Raw genomic sequence first — 21,154 nt, forward strand, 5'->3', positions numbered from 1 at the left:
GAGGACCGGGCACCCCATGGATGGTGTGGGTCAGGGTACTTGTGTGTTCCTGTGGGATTCTCCTCACCCATCTGGGTATCCCAGAGCAGCTGGTGAGGCTGTAGCTGCTCTTCTGCAGAGGCCAGAGATGGGCACGTGCCCCCTGTGCCTGGCACTGCTGGGAATGGCCAGGTAAGGACAGGGTGTGACACCTGGCCTGGGCAGTCCTGTCTCTGCCTGTCCCAGAGGAACAACTGAAGGAACACTTGGATTGTTCCTGTCTATCCCATTCAGACCTCAGCCTAGAGCTGTTCATTCCTTGTGCTCAGTGCTCCTGCGCTTCCAGAGCAGCTCTCCTCCAGTTTTTCACTGCTTTTCTTGTCCCTGCTCCATCCCATCCTCATGTATTGGTACCTGGATGGTGAGCTTTACCTCCAGCATCCCCCTTCCATCTCCCATGAGGAGCTTTCCCTCAGCTCCATCACCCCTTCCATCAGGCAGTGTGGGGAATGTGTTGTTGAAGGCAGTCTGGATTAGATCTGCAGCTTTCCTTCTCTCTTCAACCCCAACCCTCAGGATTTCTGGCACAATCCACCTTTGATAAAAACACTCTGCATTTATTCCCATTTTCCATTTGCCTCAGCTCCTTCCAAAGCCCTCTCAGTGCTGGACACTGCACTTGTGTGTGTTCCAGTTATCTTTTTTTTTTTTTTTTTTTTTGCCATATTTCTCTCATCTCCTCAGGATCCTGTTTTGTGTCCTGACCAAGTAATTCAAGAGTCTCCACTTTGTTGCCCAGGCTGCTTTTGTTCCTGTATAAACATTTTAGCTGCTTCTCATTGATCACATGCTGTTCCTTACTCAACTCAGGCATTGATTCCATTCTCAGATGTATTTATATCTCCTTCCTTCTTTCTGTCTGCCCTCTGGTTTGGGTTTTATTTTTAATTTGTGGCCATAGCTCTGTTTTATTTCTTCCTGGTAGTAAAATAGAGGCAGAGGTTGCAGTAGCATCATGTCCCCTTGTTTCTCAGCTGAAAACTCCTCCCATCCCAGGGACAGCCTCAATTCCAGGAGAGTATTTCCTTGCACATGGAAGTTGAATCCATCTGTCAAGAGGAACCCTTTTTCCACAGGAATTTCCCTTGAGCTCACCTTTGCCACAGCACCCTCGGGACCTCTGTGAATCTCTTTGCTGTTGTTTTATTCTTCCATAGCATCCCAGACTGATTTGGTTGGGAAGGATGAAGCTCATCTTGTTCATGGGCAGGGACACCCTCCGCTAGAACATTCCTGTTTGCAGCTGAGGGAGGGTTTGGGGTGTTTGTGGAAGAGCCCTGGGCGTGCTGGGGAGGTGCTGAAGGAGGAGGAGCTGTCTCAGTGCCAGGGCTCTTGCAGGGGATGGCTCAGCACAGGGAGAAGTCAGAGGCTGTGGGCAGTGTTTGTGCAGTCACAGCTCATCACAGCCCCCAGGCTGCACTTTTAGGGAAGGCTGAAGGAAACCAAGCCAAAGGTGGAGGGCCATTAATGGAGTCCTTGCCTGGTCCTCTGCCTGCCCCAGACTCAGCTGAGGGCACATCAGGAGCCTTCCCCAAGGAGGAGAGCAGGGGCAGTGGGAAGATGTGCTGACATCTCACCTCGTTCTTTATCCCAGGGAGCCTGCAAGCCACAGGGATGAGAACAGCAGCGTGGAGAGCTGCTGGCATCTCTGCAACAGCGTTACACATTTAATTTATGGTGTTCATATAGATCAAGAACTTCTGTGTCCATACAACAACTGTGGGGAGGGCTGACCTTTCCCAAACTTGGCTTGTTTTCTGTCGTGCTTTTGGGATCATCTGGAGCTGATCAGGCTGGTAACCTAAAAAATCAGTATTGCCTAAAAATATAGACAATCACTTTTGTTTTCAGTGGAGCAACATTTGCTGTAAGTAGAGGGTTGGGTTGTTTGAAAATAAGTTTCAGTGTTCCAGCTCCACTGTGCACCAGCCTTGCTTTTAAATTTATAACTCTCCAAAATGAAAAGTAAATGGATTGTGTTATTCCCAGCCCTTTTATAAAAGTTAACATTGCAAAAACAGATGTGAAATGTGGCCTCGCAGATTACAGCCTGAGCTTGGGGTTTTTAGGTTGGGGTTTTATTTTTTCCTGACTCTCTCTGTGCTGTGTCCCTGAGGAGCAGAAATCTGCCTTTTTCCAGCAGGAGGAAAATTGTTCTGTGTCTAAATTGCCTCCTGCCAGGCTTGTGTGGATGCTGTAGGACAAGGAGCTCCAAGGAACCATAATGCCTTTACAAAACCAGGCAACTTAGCAGGGAATTTTTAATTAGGAATGTGCAGGAAAGTTCAGATTGCCTGGGAATTTGGTAATGCTCTAACACACCTCCCAGTCCTAGGACATCCATTCCAGTGTGGCCCTGGGAGATGGTGATTATGGGCACTGGCAAGCAGGTTTTACCTGCAGCTTCCTGCAGGAGGCAGGTGAGCACGTCCTCACCTCCCACACCAGGCCTGGCTGTGCTGGGATCTCCAAAAGCAGAGTCTGGGCCAGGCCTGGAGCTGCCCTGCTCTCTGCAGGTCAGCAGGGGCTGAGCTGTTGGATGCTGTGCTCAGCCTGGAGCAAAGGAGGCTCAGGGGGCCCTGGTGGCTCTGCACAGCTCCTGCCAGGAGGGGACAGCCACAGGGGCTGGGCTCTGCTCCAGGGAACAGGGACAGGAGGAGAGGGAACAGCCTCAGGGTGGACATCAGGAAGAATTTTGTCATGGAAAGGGTGTCAGGTATTGGCAGGGGCTGCCAGGGAGGTTTGGAGTCCCCATCCCTGGAGGTGTCCAAGGAACACCTGGAGGTGGCACTGAGTGCTGGGGACAAGGTGGGCACTGGGCACAGATTGGACTCAGTGATCCTGAGGCTCTTTTCCAGCCTCAGTGATCCTGAGATCTGGGACAAGGCTCTGGGCCACCAAAGCCTTGCAGGGGTGATGGAGGGGACAGGGAGGTGTCTGGAGGTGCTGGTGCAGTTAAGGTCCAGCAGAGGAGTGGAGAGCCTGACTTGTGGTGCAGGACAGAGCTGGAGCAGTCCTTCAGGCTTTGTTGTATCATTTCCTCTGCTCTGATATGTTAAAAAAGCCCAACAAACACCAGGAAGAAGTGACTTCTCTGGCAGAAGAGGTAAAAGGGCTCCGTCACTTCCATAAACCTCACATACATAAATTATTGTCTTCTATTAGTCACTTTAGGGCTCAGTTGCTTAATTATTTTGATCACAGTAATCATTTATTTACAAGGTGGGGAAAAATGCCAAGCACTTCCAAGCTGAGCAGCACAGCAGGGAGGAGGCAGGGCTGCAGAAGCATTTATTTCCTCCCCACAAGTCAAAATGCTTTTGCTTCATGGAGTTATAAGCTCCTTTTTGAGGTCCCTGCTGATCCACAGCCTTTGGTTCTCCCCCAGGAAAGAGGTTCTGCAAAACCAGCTTCAGGTCCCTGTGCAGGAGAAGGCTCCAGGGAGAGCTCAGAGCCCCTTCCAGGGCCTAAAGGGGCTCCAGGAGAGCTGGAGAGGGACTGGGGACAAGGGATGGAGGGACAGGACACAGGAAATGGCTTTAAACTGAAATTGGGAGAGCTTAGATGGGATACCAGGGAGAAATCCTTCTCTGTGAGGGTGGGCAGGCCCTGGCACAGGTGCCCAGAGCAGCTGTGGCTGCCCCTGGATCCCTGGCAGTGCCCAAGGCCAGGCTGGATGGGGCTTGGAGCAACCTGGGATAGGGGAAGGTGTCCCTGCCCATGGTGAGACTGGGTAAACTTTGAAGTCTCTTTAACCCAGACACTTCCATGACTGTGAGTATTTGGGAGGTGAAGGGGAAAGGAGGCATCTGGTAGAGTTCAACAGGATCTCTCAAAAACCTGTTTGCAGCCTGAAGGTGTTTGGGTTTTCTCCTAAAAGTCCCCTGCCCAAGAACATGCTCTCACCTCCTCAAACCTCACCTTCAAACAAACCTCCCCTTCCAGCTTCCCCTCTGTGTCTCCCACATGTTTCTGTTAGGAATCCACCGTGCCTCCCCTGCTTCCCAGAGAAGGACAGGCAGCTCTGAGCCTCCCCTAATTCCATGAGATCCATTAGAGCTGCGAGCTGCAGCTCCCGGCGGGGCAGAGACCGCAGGAAACAAACGAACAAACGGCCCCTTTGAGCAGACCCAGGGCCCTGTGCCAGCCAGGGATTCCCAGCTCTTTACAAACCACCCTCCTAATAAAGAGGTAAAAGGGGAACAGGGAGAGGGGGAAATATGCATTTTCTAATCACCCAGATTTAGGCCTTCAAAGGATTTATTACAACCTTTTATTTCCATGCGTGGAAAATGGAATCTTATCTCGTCAGCTGGCTGGTCCAGCTCGACTGGCTTTAGAGGAGGGAGCTCTCTAACAACCTTCAGGGCCACGCTGTGCCTGGCTGTTAAACTTGCTGGAATGCATTAAAATATGGCCCTGGGAGAGGGGGAGATCGTGCACTCAGCAATGTGATGCCTTCAGCAGCTGCTCGTGCCATGGAGCCTTGCTGGAACAACAGGAGCCACCAGGACTGGAGTGAGAGAGGAAACAGCCACCCCAGCTGTGTGCTGCCATCCCTGCTCCCAGAGCCAGCCAGCATGGTGTACCTGGGACTGCAGGGGGATCAGCTTGGAGGAGATGAATGCCATGAGCCTGGAATTGGAGTTGCTGCTGTGGGGAAGCAGAGCTGGGGCTGTCTGTGCCCGTGTGCCATGCTGGGAGCAGAGCTGGGGCTGTCTGTGCCACACTGGGAGCAGAGCTGGTGCTGTCTGTGCCCCTGTGCCATGCTGGGAGCAGAGCTGGGGCTCTCTGTGCCCCTGTGCCACACTGGGAGCAGAGCTGGGGCTGTCTGTGCCACACTGGGAGCAGTGCTGGTGCTGTCTGTGCCCCTGTGCCACACTGGGAGCAGAGCTGGGGCTGTCTGTGCCTCACTGGGAGCAGAGCTGGGGCTGTCTGTGCCACACTGGGAGCAGAGCTGGGGCTGTCTGTGCCACACTGGGAGCAGAGCTGGGGCTGTCTGTGCCCCTGTGCCACACTGGGAGCAGAGCTGGGGCTGTCTGTGCCCCTGTGCCATGCTGGGAGCAGAGCTGGTGACACTCTGAGGGCAGCAAGCAAAATCCTATTAAGATAACGTCACGGCCTCTCTGTTTTACTGTGTGCAAGCCAGCCATAACATCATTAAATTACACAACAGGGAGGTGCCTGCTGCCAAGGGGCTCTGCTCGAGATAAGATGTGGGTTGAGCCGCTGCCAAAATTTGAGTTGATATGACAGGAAATTTGGAGCGGGTTCAAGGTTTGATTCACACCAGACATGGCACTGGGCAGGTAAATCAGGGCAGGATTGATCCCTGAGGCTGTGCAGGTACCTGGCACCGTGGAATCCTGGGCAGGATGGGGCTGGAGGGGTTTGTAGCAGACAGATTTACAGCTCTCCTTGTGTTCAGGGCTGACAAGAAGAAGCCAGAGCCTGGCAGGGTGTGTAGGTGAAGTCCAGGGAACTGTTTGCAGGTTCTCAGCTCTGCCATCCCCTCCCCAGCCCTTCTGGGGAGTGGGAAGGAGCCTGAACACCAGGACACTGCTCAGGAAGCTGCTTGTTTTGTGATGCCACAGCTGGAACATCAGGAAAAGGAGTGAGAAGAAAGAGCTGCATCATAAAACTCCACACAGCCTGTAAGAACCCTGAAACCAGCCTTGCTGGTCCTTCTGTGTCACCCACCATGTCCCTGCCACTCTTGTCCATGGGGGCTTTGTGCCTCTTGTGCCCTTTGTGCCTGTTGTGCCCTTTTTTGTGCCTCTTCGTGCCCTTTTTTGGCTCCTTTGTGCCCTTTGCTTATGCAAGTGTGGAATTTTGCTCCAGGCCCTCCAGACCTCATGGATAGTCTGGACTTCAGCTCCATCTTTCAGATCCATGGGGAGAACTCACCCAGCACCATCCCCACCTTGCCATCACTCAGCAAAATTCCTCCCTGGCATCAAGGACTTTTCTTCCCTGCAGCATCTTCCAGGCAGGGAATTGATCCCCAACCAGGGCTCAGGAAGCCTGGGCTGTGTGTGCAGAGATCCCCTCGTCACCCCATCCTCCAGGACAGGACATCAGGAAGGAAACACTTTAAAATGATGCCTTGGAAGCAGTTTTCTAAGGGTTTTCCATTAGGGAAGCTTTGTTTCCATCAGAGGCTGCAGAGAGCCCGCCCTGCCCTGGGACTGCCTGGCGCTCCAGCACTGCTATTACAGCTTTCCCTCGTGGCCCTGCTTCTGGCACTGCTGATTTTTGGGGTCCCAGATGGATCCTGACCATTGCAGCAGCTCAAGTACAAAGTGGCTGGGAAAGGGGCTTGAAATTCCTGTTCCTGAGCTGTTCTCCATGGAGCAGTGTGTCCAGGCACATCCCACAGCACCCTTCCATCCCAGCAGTGCCTTTGCACACCTTGGTTGTGGATTTCAACTGACAGAGAATTTAGATGGGATATTGGGAAGGATTTCCTGGCTGTGAGGGCGGGCAGGCCCTGGCACAGGGTGCCCAGAGCAGCTATGGCTGCCCCTGGATCCCTGGAAGGGCTCAGAAAGGACCATCCCATTCCCAAGATTATTTCCTGCACATCTGCATGTGTGACCTGTCTCCCAGGAGCTGGAAGTTCCAGGATGGCAATCCTTGTTTTCATGTAACACAGGTGCTCATTCCCAGTGCTTTGGAACATCAAAAGCACCTGGATGAGCCCTTCCCCCTGAGCAGAGAGGTCCTGCAGGTGGGCAGGGTGTGGTGGAGCTTGGCCAGGGCTGGAAGAGCCGGTGCTGTGGCTCCTGTGTGTCACCCTGCACGCTGCCTGCTGTGCTGCTGGGCTCTTGTGTTTCTGTGCTGAAATGACCCCCAAGGTATCAGAAAGTCTCTTTTTCCCAGCCCCGTGACCAAAGAAGTTGAGATTTGTCAGCTCTGCTTTTCAAGGTTGTTTATTTTCTCTTACCTGTTCCATTCTCTCTCTGACCTGCTGAGATCTGTCCTGCAGGTCGGGTTGTGGCACAGTCCCTGCCCTTGGGGTGGTGTTAGCTTTTTATACTAAAAACTAAGTGTCCTTTATTTACAATAATTTTTCAATACCTGTCACCTGTATTAGACAGTCTGTCTCTACTCTAAACCAATCCAAAAGTGTCACCATCACAGCAGAAGATGGAGGACAAGAAGAAGAAGGACAGGACACGCCCAGATTCCTCCATTTTGCCTCTTGAACCCCCATTCTAAAAACCCTAAATTCTACTTTTTCACCCTGTGAAAAATTAACTATCATTCTACTCAAACTCTTGTGGCTTGTAACTCCTCACACAAAGTTGGGAATTGTTTCCATGGGCTACAATGGAAGGCACAGGTGTCTGTGCCTCCATGCCAAGGTCTCTGAGCCCCCTGCCAGGGTCTCGGGTCACCCAGGGCAGCCAGAGCAATGTGACACTGGGGGACAGGTGCCAGGGAGCTGCACTGACTGTGTGCCTGTCCTAGGTGACCCCGGGCCTGGAGGGACAGGAGGGGGAGCTGCAGGTGAAGGGCCCCTCGGTGTTCCGCGAGTACTGGAACAGGCCCAAGGAGAGCGCGGACGCCTTCACGCCCGACGGATGGTTCCGGACAGGTATGGGAACAGTGCCCCTGGCACAGGGACAGGGACGGCAGCTCTGCCCGCCTGTGAGGGCTCGGAGAGGGCTCGGAGCTGGGAGTGCAGGCTGATGTGCTTCCATGCTGCCTCAGGAAGGGGCTTTGCCTGCCTTGGCCATGGTGAGCCACTGAGTGATGGGGGGTGTTTGGGGTCCTTTGCTCCTAAGCGTGAAATACCACTGCTTAATGTTTTCCTGGGAATTCAGCTTTGCAGACAGGTGGGATTTGTCTCAATTTACACAGGGATTGTGTCACAGAATCATTAACTACCAACTAGAGCCCCCTGAGAGGAGGGTGCAGCCAGGTGGGGGTTGGGCTCCGCTTCCAGGCTACCAGTGATTAGAGGAAATGGCCTCAAGCTGTGCCAGGGGAGGCTCAGGTTGGATATCAGCAGGAATTTCATAATGGAAAGGGTTGTTCCTCCCTGGCAGGGGCTGCCCAGGGAGGTGCTGGAGTCCCCATCCCTGGAGATGTCCAAGGAACAGCTGGATGTGGCACTCAGTGCTCTGGGCTGGGTGACACAGTGGGAATCAGTCACAGGTTGGACTTGATGACCTTGGAGGTCTTTTCCAACCTCTGTGATTCTGGGATTCTCTGATTTCCCCATTCCACCCACAGCTCTGATTTCCCCGTTCCCTCTTTACTGTGTGTTAGCAGTGCTGTGGTGGCAGGAGTTGGGCTGGATTTCTGATGCCTTCTGTGTAACCTGATTTATTGATGGTTCCTGAAGAAGCTGTGATTTATTCTAATTGTTCTCCCGAAGCAGAGCTCACTCTGCCAGCAGTGTCACCACGAGTCCCCAGGCCAGGCGGGCGCCGCGGGCTGGGACCGGAGCATCACCAGCCCTCACGTGGGGTGCAGGGCAATCAGCTTCAAAAATTTTTTTAGTCAACACTCCTGATGAATATTTCAGCTGCAAAGGAATAGCGTGCATTAATTATTGCAAAGAGATGTCTTTAGGAGAAAATGATTTTGAAATTCAGTTTAATTTCATTGTAATGCGCCGCAAACAGGAAGGGAGTATGTGTGTTTAATTGGCTCTCGGGGGTAAGGCCGGGAAGATGGCATGCCTTTGTCACAGGCCATTAGTGATACAGACTGCATAATGAGGGACTACAATCAGCTCACAGCTGCCGGCTCCTACGGGGAGAGAATGATATTAAATAGAAATCAGTATAAATTAAACTTAACCCTTTCGCCAACCGAGCAAAGCTCAGAGCTGGAAACAAGGGAGGGGAGCAGTGGCAGGAGTGGGGGGTTCAGGGTGAGGCAAAGGGAGCTTGGACAACCCCCCCAGCAGCCAGGTGACCTCCCTGATGTGCCCCTTCCCTCAGGTGGGAGGTTTGAACTCCCTTCCCCATCCCTACCCCCACTCTGCCTTCCTTACCTTCCTTCCCTCTCCTGCTCCATCTCTCATGGATATCAGGTCAGTGGGACTGGGTTTTTCCCAAGCCTCATTTATCCAGCAGTGCCAGGAGCAATCCCATGGCCCCATCCTCACCCTGCCTGCCCCAGCCTCATCAGCAGCCTCTGGAGATCACTCAGAGGTGGCAAATGTCCTGTGGTGGTAAAAAACCCTTGAGGGAATGGAAGGGGTTGTGTCCTGTCATAGGGATTGGATCTGGAGGGTGAATTATCCCCATTAAGCACAAACTGGTTACCCTGGAGCCAAAACCATACTGGCAGGATCCAACAGAGGTGAATCCAGGCTGTAATTCCCTGTACCTGCCACTTCCAGGTCATCCAGGTGAGTGTTTTACAGGTGAGGCTGAATGGCAGCACAAGGTGATCCCAAAACCCCAGCCATGGCTTTCCTGACTCTGTGCCAGCCTTCTGCTCACTGCTGACCCTTGTGGTGTCCCCACCAGTGACCTGCAGGCTGAAGGTGGTGGCCAGGTCCCTCAGGGCTGGAGTTTCACAGAATTATGGAGTGAATTGGATGGGAAGAGACCTTTAAGCTCAGCCTGTCCCATGAACAAGGACACTTTCCACTAGACCAGGTTGCTCCGAGTCCTGCCCAAAAAAAATGGGGAAAGAAACCAGGGACTTTGATGAATTCAAGATCATGGCTCTTCTGAGAAGCCTCTGAACTCCTGGTGGTGCAGAGGGGATGTGCTGTTGCTCCCATCCTCTTTATTCCCTGGGATTTGTGCTACTCTTCTGCTGATCCCTCCATCTCTCATTTCCATCCGAGTGAATTTGATTATTTTTATTGTATTAACGCTGTTGACAGAGCTGCTTAGATCAAAGTCCCCTCCAGCCATTTCCAGGGAGACTGCTGGGTTTCCACCTGCTGTCATACATCCAAGTGGCACTGAGCCCTCAGAGGCTGAGCTGAGCCCAGAGGAAAAATGCCTGTGGGCATCTGGCTGCTGTCCCTGCTGAGCCTGCCCAGCTCCTGCCCAGCTGTGCCAGGCCCTGACAGGTGAGAGGCAGCCTCCAAACCCTCACCTGCTCCTGAGGGGGGAGGAGAGGGGAAAAGAGGGAAGGAAGAGGTTTTTTAGGATGAGGACCTGGCACAGGGTGCCCAGAGAAGCTGTGGCTGCCCCTGGATCCCTGGAAATGTCCAAGGTCAGGTTTTGGAGTGTCCTGTAAGGTGTCAGGGACACTCCAAAAGTAAAGTGTCCCTGCCCTTGGCAGGGGGTGGCACTGGGCAGTCTTTAGGGTCTCTTCCAGCCCAAATCATTCCATGATCCTGTGAGCAAAATCAAACCTTGGGAACTGGAGGAAAGCAGCAAAGAAACAGCAGCTTCTGTGGTCATCCTGATATCCATCCATCCATCCATCCATCCATCCATCATCCATCCATCATCCATCCATCCATCCATCCATCATCCATCCATCCATCCATCCATCCATCATCCATCCATCCATCCATCATCCATCCATCCATCTATCATCCATCCATCCATCCATCCATCCATCCATCCATCCATCCATCCATCCATCCATCATCCATCCATCCATCTATCATCCATCCATCCATCCATCATCCATCCATCATCCATCCATCCATCCATCCATCCATCCATCCATCCATCCATCCGTCCATCCATCCATCCATCATCCATCCATCCATCCATCATCCATCCATCCATCCATCCATCATCCATCCATCCATCATCCATCCATCCATCCATCATCCATCCATCCATCCATCATCCATCCATCCATCCATCCATCCATCCATCCATCCATCCATCCATCCATCATCCATCCATCCATCCATCCATCCATCATCCATCCATCCATCCATCCATCCATCCATCCATCCATCCATCCATCCATCATCCATCCATCCATCCATCATCCATCCATCCATCCATCATCCATCCATCCATCCATTATCCATCCATCCATCCCTCCCAGCCTTGCCATGCCCACCTTGGCCAGGCCCTGGCACTGTCGGGCTGTGTTGTCCCTGCCCAGGAGGCAGCAGGTGGCTTTGGAAGCACCAGGAGGGTTTGGGAGCATGGTGGGTGCCCAGCACGGTGCCCACCATAGTGCCCAGCACTGCCCCTCTCCCCACATCCCCCTGCCCACCCTGGTTTCTCCAGAGGAATCTGCCAATCCAGCCGTGCTCCCCGGGCAGCCACACGGCCTGAGAGCAGCCTGCTCCCCCAGGGAAGGGCAGCTTCCATTCACATTTGCCCAGAGATCCAGAAAATTAGAATCTGGTGTATTCAAGGAGATTTATTTTCAATTACAGGTTAAGGCTGAGACATGAAATAGCACCGGGTTTGAAAGTAGTGCATAAATCCTGCAACAAATCCATGTATCCCTGCTCCATATAATAAGATTTTATTGATTGCTATATTGTATCTGTCAGAATAAAACTCTCTTAATGCATGCATCAGGATGGAGAAGATAGAGAGCTTGTTGGGAGTAGAATCTGATTCAAGAATCAATGCACTTTGATTAATATGTCGTTAAGAAAGTAAGAGTTATTTAACTTGTTTGATGCACATTGCAGAATGATGACTCATATCTTTTAAATTTCTTTCTTTGAGCTGCATTTAAAAAACCCCCACAACCTTGGAGCTGTTTTTCACATTGTTACATCTAGGTTTATCAGTGAATTTTTGCTGGATCCTTCTGCCCAGGTCACAAATGCCCCTGAACCCTATCAGTAATAAATCCTATGGCCCAAACCACTTCTCATATCCTGTTGCTAAGGCTTTAGAGGGAGAACAGAGTGGACCTGGTGTTTCTTTATTCCTTCTGGATGTTCTGCAGTGAAGGAGGAACTGCAGGAAAAACAAAACAAACAAACAAAAACCCCAACAACAAAAAGAAGTTGTTTTTCCACTGTGATTACAAATCCAAGCACCAAGGACAAGCCCTGGCTTAGCTGGGAACATCCCACTCAGCACTGAATTCCCAGCTGGCTCCAAAAAGGGAACATGCTCTTGCTGCAGCCATGAGTCCCAGGCCAGGGGATGATCCCAGTGACTCTGACTGGTTTCTGTGACCTCCTGCTGTCTCTGTGGCATTTTTAGACTGAGCTCTCCAGTCTCATTTTCAGACTGAGCTGACACCAGCTGCAGATCCTTGCTGTTCCCAGCCCTGGCCCCTGCAGATTCCACAGAATCATGGAATAGTTTGGGTGAGGGAGGACCTTTCAAGGCCATCAAGCCCAACCCTCCCAATCATGACTGAGCAGCAGGAGGGGCTGAGGGAGCTGGGAAGGGGCTCAGCCTGGAGAAAAGGGGGATCAGGGGGGACCTTGTGGCTCTGCACAGCTCCTGCCAGGAGGGAACAGCCAGGGGGGGAAACAAGGGACAGGATGAGACAAAATGGCCTTAGAGAAGGTTTAGGGTGGAGATGGGGGAAAATTTCTTCATGGAAAGGGCAGTGGTGGAGTCCCCATCCCTGAAAGTGTTGAAAAAACATGGATGTGACACTTGGGGACATGGTCGGGGTGACCATGGTGGTGCTGCAGGGCTGATGGTTGGACTTGATGATCTTAAAGATCTTTTCCAGCTAATTCCATGATTCTGTGATTTCCACCCCTTCTGGTGGGAAAGGCAAAGCCTCCTGCAGTTCCCAGCCCAGAGGAATGTGCTGTTTGTAGGAAAGGCCCTGGGCAGGTCACCCTTGGCCAGGCACAGCTCCTGCCTGCTCTGGGGCTGTGCCCTAAGGAGAAGGAGCAGGGTGCAGCCCCATCCCTCTGGCACAGGCTTTTCCCCATGCTTGGCTGTCCCCAGGGAGCAGCAGGTGTTTCCCTGCCAGGGGAATTGCTCACATCCGTGGGTGGAGCACAGACACCTGAAAGAGAAAATACTTGAGGCTGATCAAGGCAGATTATAAATAGAAAAGCATCTAATTAGCATCTTAATCTGCAGGTTTTCTGTTTGTTTGCAGTGGCTTTCCTACTCACAAATCCAGCTAATGCAAATTCTGTTTTTACAGAAATGATTCCTTAATTGCAATGTGCTGGAATGATGTGAGATCCCAGCGGATGGAGCAGGGGCTCCTGCCTGGAGCAGCTCCTTGTGGAGCCTGGCTCTGGGATCAGGGATCAGCTCTGGGGTGGGGCAGGATGGCAGCACTCAGCTGCTGCCTTTGGGACCCTCCTTCCCACAGATGCCATGGAAGGACACCCCCAAAAAATGCCAGGTGGACCCCAAACACGCTGCTGTAGGAAGGAGCAGGAGCCAGAGCAGGCATGTGCTGGGCTCCCCTTTCCACCCAGCCCTAATTTAAGAAGTGTTTCTAAAATTAAAAACATAAAGATGGAATATTTTCTGGTATATCAGCCTTTATCACCCCCAGAGGTTCCTTACGCACACACTCAGAGTACTTTGGAGAGAGAATTCCCTTTTTTGCTTCCTACCTGAGTATTTATTCCTTCTCCTTGAGGATTCAGTATTTCCAGAGTATTTCCATTATAGTATTTCCATTTCATTTGCCTGGCTACTGGAAGCCTTGGGGTCACCAGGACATGGGTAGGGTGGAACGAGATGAGCTTTAAGGTCCCTTCCAACCCAAAGCATTCTGTGATTCCCTGATTCTGTGATTCTGTTTCCCTGACTGCTGGTGAAACTGATGTTTTCAGCAGTTCAGAGTGACTTGGGATTTTTGTAGCTGTAAATGAGAGCAGCTTTTGGCACAGGATTTGTTTACTCTCTAAAGCTCTGCTCTCGTCGTATCAAACATCTTGGATGCCAACCCTTCCCTTCTTTGAGAACCTCTGCTGCACTGAGGCTCCTTTCCAGAGGCATGGAGCAATTGCTCCCCAGCTGAGAGTCAGTGGGAACAGCAGGCACCTGCAGCTCCAAAATCCAGGCTCTTCCCTTTTGTTCTCTGGCTGCTTTTACCCCTCGAGCTCTGCTGCAGCAGTGCTGCTCTCACAGCCTGGAGGGAGAGCCTGGAACCAGCCCCTCACTGCTGGCAATCATTCCTCCCATCCCATCTTATTCAATTCCATCCCATTTCAGGGATTAAGGAAGGAATTGTTCCCTGGGAGGGTGGGCAGGCCCTGGCACTGGTGCCCAGAGCAGCTGGGGCTGCCCCTGGATCCCTGGCAGTGCCCAAGGCCAGGCCCCAGGACACTGCATGGAAAAGAAAAGGTGATTCTGCCTTTTGCTAAGGTTTGATTGTCCCTCAGGGGCTGCAGGGAGCACAGGGATCTGCTCTAATGGTTTTATTATTACCATTATTATTTTTTGTTACCACACTCTCCAAAGCTCCACCAGCCACATGCAGCCACACCTTGGAGCGTTGACTTATTTATTACTCTTTGAGTTTTCTTTTTCTTCTCCTTGTCTGCAGGGATTTCCATAAATATTTAAATGCTAATGTGAAAAAAAAAAAGAAGTGTTTTTCATTTCTACTTATCCTTTTCTGGCTGGTCCTCTGGGCAAACCCATCTGCAGCAATTCAGGCTGGAGGAGCAGGGGGGTCCCTGCTCAGCCTGCTTGTGTCATATCAGTCACCCCTGAGTTCCTGCTAGTGAGAACTGAACCTCCAAACTCTTGGCTGCCTGCTTTGCAAAACCTTCCAGGGCTGCCTGCTTTATCCACTGCTTTCCTTTGGAGCAGGACATGCAGCCTGGGGAGTGTTCATCTGCTCCTGCCCTCCACTTCTGAGGCCTTGGAGAGGCTCCTGGGCATGCTGAGCTGAAGAAATGACATAAAAATGAGGAGCAGCACCTCTGCCAGGGCAGGCAGGATCTGAGGCTCTGCCAGGCTTTGCCAAGGCTGAGTTTCCATTTGGTCCTGTCCTGTCCTGGCTGGATGCCCAGGACTGGGCTGGCACAGGCTGTGTGAGGGTGTCAGTGCCAGCCCAGGCCAAGGCTGGAGCAGGGACCATCTGCAGCAAGCCCTGAGGCCCCAGAACAGGACAGACATGGCTCTTTGTACTTGGTAGGCAAACCTGCTGCCCAGTGGGATGTGTTGGGAAGTCTGGCTTGCAGGGGATGGGAGAGGGATGGGCTGGAGAAGGAATGGATTGGAGAAGGGATGGGCTGGAGAAGGGATGGATTGGAGAAGGGATGGGAGAGGGATGGGCTGGAGAAGGAATGGATTGGAGAAGGGATGGGCTGGAAAAGGGATGGGTTAGAGAAAGGATGGATTGGAGAAGGGATGGATTGGAGAAGGGATGGATTGGAGAAGGGATGGATTGGAGAAGGGATGGATTGGAGAAAGGATGGGTTGGAGAAGGGATGGGTTGGAGAAGGGATGGGTTGGAGAAGGGATGGATTGGAGAAGGGATGGATTGGAGAAGGGATGGATTGGAGAAGGGATGGGCTGGAGAAGGGATGGGTTGGATGCTGCTTTCTGTGCCCCAGGGGGATCCTGAGTGCAGACACAGTGCAGTGGGACAGTGACAGCAGAGGGTGATGCCCAAACACTGCCCTGCCTTCTTCCCTGCGCTCAGAGAAGGAGAAGAATCCTCTTGGGAGCAGGGAGAGCTCTGTGTGGTGGAATGAGCCCACTCACAGGAGCCAGGACGGGGTTGTGGAGGGGGAATGTGGGTGGTGAAGGAATAGGAGGTGCAGACAAGCCAGGAGGGTCAGTGGGCATCAGCCTGACTTCTCACCCTGCTGAGGGGTGCAGTAAATGTGAGGAGCCTTTGGAAAATACCCATGTGAGGGGAAGGAATCTCTGACAGATCAGACAAGACAAGGGGCAGCTGCACTCAGGGCAGGCCCCCAAGTCCCTGTGTCCCCTGGCTGGAAGCAGGGTGGGCAGAGCTCAGCTCAGGCTTGACCCAGGCTTGTCTTACCTGCTCCTTTCCCCTGCAGGTACCTGAGCTGCTGCCAGCTCTCCTGGCACTGCTCCATGTCCCACGCAGCCACACAGCGTGGGGAGGAGAGCCTTATTAGCACAGCTCTTTGTGACATGCCCTTGAGTGATTTATTTTTTTTCCAGGTGTAAATGCCAGGGGAGGCTGTTCCAGTGCTTCCCATTCTTTCATCTCAGCAGGGTTTTGCCCTTTCTCCCAGCGTGGCTCTGACAGCAGGCTCAGAGCTGCTGCCTGTGGAATACAAAGTTCCCTGGTAGAGAGCATGACAGGAATTCATTCCAGCCTGGGCCTTGCTTTTTTTTTAATTTTTTTTTATTTCTGATTTTCTTTTTTCCTCATGCTGGCTGCTCCAGGAGTCTCTGGAGAAGTTTTGAGAGTGGGGAGTCCATTGCTTAACCCCTTTTTTCTGGGAGCAGGCAGCTTGAAGATGACCCAGTGCCTCTCCCAGATTCAATCATGGAATATCCTCAGCTGGAAGGGATGCATTAAGATCATCAAAGTACAAATCCTGGCCTTGCACAGACACTCCAACCATCCCAGCCTGTGTCTGAGAGAATTGTCCAAACTCTCCTGGAGCTCTGGCAGCTTTGGGGGTGGAACCATTCCCTGGGGAGCCTGGGCAGTGCAGGGACCCCTTCCACTGTCCCAGGTGCTCCAAGCCCTGTCCAGCCTGGCCTTGGACACTCCCAGGGGCAGCCACAGCTGCTCTGGGCACCCTGTGCCAGGACCTCACACCCTCACAGGGAAGGATTTCTCTTTGACATCCCATCTAACCATACCCCCTTTCAGTTTAAAGCCATTCCCTGTGTCCTGTCCTTCCATTCCTTGTCCCCAGTCCCCCTCCAGCTCTCCTGGAGCCCCTTTAGGGGCTCTGAGCTCTCCCTGGAGCCTTCTCCTGTCCAGGTGAGCACCCCCAGCTCTGCCAGGCTGGCTCCAGAGGGGCTCCAGCCCTGGAGCAGCTCCCTGGCTCCAGCATCTCCTGATCCTGGCACTGTGGAGTGCAGCTGGGACCTGCCTGGAGAGCAGCAGCTCCAGGCTGAGCTCACCTGCCTGTTCCCAGCTCAGGGACAGATCTGGGGCTGCAGCTGCTGAGCCTCTCCCCTCCCTGGCCGTGGAGGATCTTGGCACACATTGGGGTTGTGCTGCCAGCCAGGGCTGCCCGTGCCAGGGGAGCAGCTGGATCCAGAGGCAGTGCCAGCCCTTCCCAGTGCCCTGGCTCTGCTGGGCAGGGCAGGGGACACCAGGAAAGGCTTTGTCCTGCACCCAGGGAGCTGCTGGGGAGAGGGTTTCCTCAGGAATAATTGCTGTGCAATTAATTCACATGTGGTTTTTTGTGGAAGTTTCAAACTCTCCCCCATCAGGAGGCTTTGATGCTTTATTAATGATCATGGGCTGTCCAAACCCACCGTGCTCTGCAGAGGCAGCTCAGAGCAGCCCCAGTGCCTTTGGACAGGGCCTCCTGTGAGCCCAAGGAAGGCATTTGCTGGCCCAGGTGACCTGGTGAGGGTGGGTGGACTCAGGTGTCCCCAGGAGTCACTCCAGGGTTGTGACACACTCCAGAGGGAGCAGTGAGCTGGACCCTGGGGCCTGGCAGCTCTCACCCTCCTGGTCTGAGCAGGGTGGCAAAGGTGGGGAGAAGCAGGAGCTGATGATTGCAGCTGGGTTGGGATTAACAGGAGCTGCTGGGAATGCAGCCTGCTTCCAGGGAACGCGAGTGCTGAAGGGCTGGGGTGGATGGGGATCGCTGGGGAGAGGAGACCCAGTCTTTCCCAAGTCTAATTAATGTTAATTAGCTACAATTAGTGCTCGTGACCTCTGTTGGCAGCCAAGATGGCTGACAGCAGGGACAGGCATTCCTCACTTCCACGCAATAAATCAAGCTGAAGGTGCTCAGTTATTCAGCCTATCATTTAACATTTCATTAAAGAGATCTGTGCACATGCATCAGTGCTGCTGGGGCAGCCTCAACCCCTGCAGGAGCAGGAATGGCTCCCATCAATCCCAGCAGTGCCAGGGAGGCTCTGGATCACTGAGCTGCACCTTCCCCAGCGTCTCTCAGGTGCTGGGAACTCACCCAAGCCCAGGATTCCTCCAGAGAGTGACCCACAGGGAGATGTGGCTTGGAGAGAGGTCCCACTTGGAGGATGAGGGGCAATTCCTGAGCTGGGGACAGTCTGGAAGGTCCCTGTGGGAGGCAGGATGTTGCTTCAGCTGGGCCCTGCTTTGCCACAGTGTCTTCTCCCATCTCTTCTCCTAGGGAACAAAAGTCAACATCTTTCCCTGGTCTCTAACAGCCTTAGAAATTAGGGGAAATCACCCCTTTCCTCATGGGAAGGGCTGTCCAGGGCAGCAGTGGAGTCTCCATCCCTGCAGGGATTGAAAACCATGAGGATGTGGCACTTGGGGACACGGGTTAGTGCTGGGCGATGGGTGGAATAAACAGTCTGAGGGGCCTTTTTTAAGCTAAATAATTCCATGTTCTCCTCATGCCAGCGTCATTCCCATGGCATGCTTGGGGGAGGGCTCTGCCTCTCGCTGCTGCAGGGTTTGTGGTTGGGCTGCCCATGCATCCTGTGCCCTCCCTGTGCCAGTGCTGCATGGATGAATGCCCCAGCCAGGCTGGCACACTGTATCAATCTTGTTTAATAGACTGGAAAGCTGCAGGTCGGGGGAGCAGGGTGATGGATTGCACCTTCCCTGGGCCCAGCGCCGCTGATATATAATGAAATATTTATGATTTATTCCAGCTAATAAACTGGAGTGAAGTGTGTGATGGATGTGAGCAGATGGGGGATCTGTGCATGCAGTTTTCCTGGCGTGGGGGCAGGGAAAGGTGGATGTCTGTGACGGAGAGGCAGCGCTCGGCCACCCATCCCACAGAGGGGATGGATTATCTAATTCCTATAAAAAGCCTTTAGCGCTTGCCTTATAATCATTTATCCACCCCACGTGGCCTTTCTCCAGCACAGGAGCCTCTGGGAATGGGAACAAACCATTTCTTCTTGCACTGGGCTTGGGAGCTTGTGCCCAGAGGGATGGGAAGAGAGGCAGAGTGACCACAGGAATGTCACTGCTGTGCCACACTCAGCAGCTTCCCAGCCCCACTGTGGCTCTGCTACCTGCAAAAAAATCCTTCCCAGGGGTTTAGGAGAGTGGTGAGACACTAAACTGCCCTGGAAAGAGCAGGGAAACTTGAAAGCACCTGAGAAATGTGACAGGCACATGGAGCTTGTGGCTGCAGGGGGATCCCAAAGCCTGTGAAGGAGCATTCCCATGGTCTGATCTGCAGGCAGGAAAACTCTGCTGAAAGGGATGGAGGAGCATGGAGGAGGATGGAGGAGAACCTTCCTGCCAGCTGCCTCTGAGTGGCCACAGGGACCATCACCAGCCCTGGCTGAGCTCCTGCATGTCCCCATCCAGCTGTGGGTGCTGGGGTTGGAGACCTGCTCCTGCCAAATCCTCACCTGGCAAAGGGGGTTTGAGCTCCCACATTTTGGCTCTGCTCTCCCAGAGGTGTGGATCAGCACCAGGGTTCAGGCTCTTCATCACCTGCCTGGGCTGTTGGACCAATCCTACCTGGAAAAGAAATCATAATTCTAATCAGTGAGGTGTGGCTGAGCTCTGCCTCAGCCTGATGGACCAGCAGCATCAGCAATGATTCCAGGGAAGTGGGAGGCAGGTAGGAGTTGATGCCAGGCTACAGCAAAGATCCCGAACCTCCTGCCCACTGCTCCTGGTGTGTGAGGCCACTCCTCATCCCACGGGGGCTCCTCCTCATCCCCAGCTGTTCCCTTTCTGCCTGAGTGGCCTCTGGATCAGTGTGCTTGGAGATCCTCTGCTGACAGGCACCAGAGAAGGGCAAAGACTGATTATTCTGATTATTCCCACTGCCTTCCTGCAAGCTTCCTGGGGTTCTCCAGCTGGGAACTTGCTGGGTCCCCCTCCCCACATGCTGACTTGGTGAGAGCAGCAATTCCAGAGGAATGCAGGAGGGTGAGTGCTCTGCTCTTCCCTCTGGAAATGAGGGATCCTCACAGCAGGAGAGCAGCTGACAGCAGGGAATTCCTCCTGGAATTTGGGAAAAAAACCCAAAAAAAACAACATAAAGGCTCCCAAAGGAGCAAGGTGCACTGTGTGGTCTGAAGGAGCTCTGCTGGCTGCCCATGGGTGCCACGTGGTGACTGTCCCCAGAGGAGCTCTCCTGTGTCACCTGGAGGAGTGGCTGTGAGACATTCCTGTCCCTATCCCCACTCTGAGGAGCACTGGGCTGGGCTCTGCATGGAGCCAAGAGTTTGCAAAAATCAGGAGTGATTCATTAACAGCAAAGAGGTCTAATAGTTGAAAGTGCTCCAAGCACATCCTCTGCTGGCAGGGAGGAGCCCCCAGCATCCCTGGCCCTCCAGGCTGGAGCATTCACTGCTCAGAGCAGGAGGCTGAAATAATCAGCAAAATCATTTGCCTTTCTAAGGGGACATTTGCTGTTTCTTGGTATTTTCTGCTGTGCAGCACTTGGTCTGCTGGAGCTGTGGCAGGCATGGGGGGACATCGCAGCTGCAAAGAGCCACATCCCTGGGAAGGATGCTCGTGGAGCAGGCTCTGCTGGTGGCACTGGGCTGTGGGGCTCTGGTTCCAACCTGGCAGTGCTCATCCTCAGATGGGAGGAGCACCCAGGACACAGCCAAGTCAGAAACATCCCTGCTCTCAGCTCAACTGTGTCAGGACAAAAGGATTTCACTCATCTTCCCCTTCCAAGTGGATTCTCTTCTTTGCACCCCACTCAAAGGGCAGCACCGACTGCCCTAACAGACCTTTGCAGTCTCCTAGAGCCCGGTACCAACCTGAAATCACCTGGGAAGCACCTGCCCGGTGCCTCTGGAGCGCTGAGCAGGAAGGAGGAGGTCCCATGGGGTAAGGAGGCCGTTCCCAGGAGCCGGGGGAGCCTGGTGACAGTTCTGTGACAGTTCTGTGACAGTTTGTAAATCACAGTGGCACCGCCTGCTCCGGGCCGGCTCCGCCTGCCAGTCCCGGCTCGCACGTCTGCGCTGTCACTGCCACCAAGCTGGTGACACCTGTTAGCAAACACCTCCCATGCTCCTGAGTGACATCTGTGCCCCAGGGCAGGATGGTGAGCCTGGAATGGGCTCCTCCTGGGTGCTGGCCTCTCCTCATCACCCCTGTGCAGGGTTGAAGTCCTGGGCTCACAGAGCCCCAGTGCGAGGCCAGCACTGCCCCTGCTTGTCCA

General features: G+C 53.3%; 1 protein-coding gene across 2 annotated transcripts in view; it reads left to right on the forward strand.

The window, feature by feature from the left end:
- Nucleotides 1-21,154, forward strand: part of ACSF3 (acyl-CoA synthetase family member 3) — a 53,354-nt gene that overhangs the window by 26,590 nt on the left and 5,610 nt on the right. For both annotated transcript variants that reach the window (XM_036390149.1, XM_054516117.1), the window contains exon 7: nucleotides 7,513-7,639. In XM_036390149.1, coding sequence (XP_036246042.1) covers nucleotides 7,513-7,639 — 127 coding nt within the window. The remainder of the gene's footprint in view (nucleotides 1-7,512; nucleotides 7,640-21,154) is intronic.

The sequence above is a fragment of the Molothrus ater genome, chromosome 12 (genome assembly GCF_012460135.2).
Source record: "Molothrus ater isolate BHLD 08-10-18 breed brown headed cowbird chromosome 12, BPBGC_Mater_1.1, whole genome shotgun sequence".
Taxonomy (NCBI): domain Eukaryota; kingdom Metazoa; phylum Chordata; class Aves; order Passeriformes; family Icteridae; genus Molothrus; species Molothrus ater.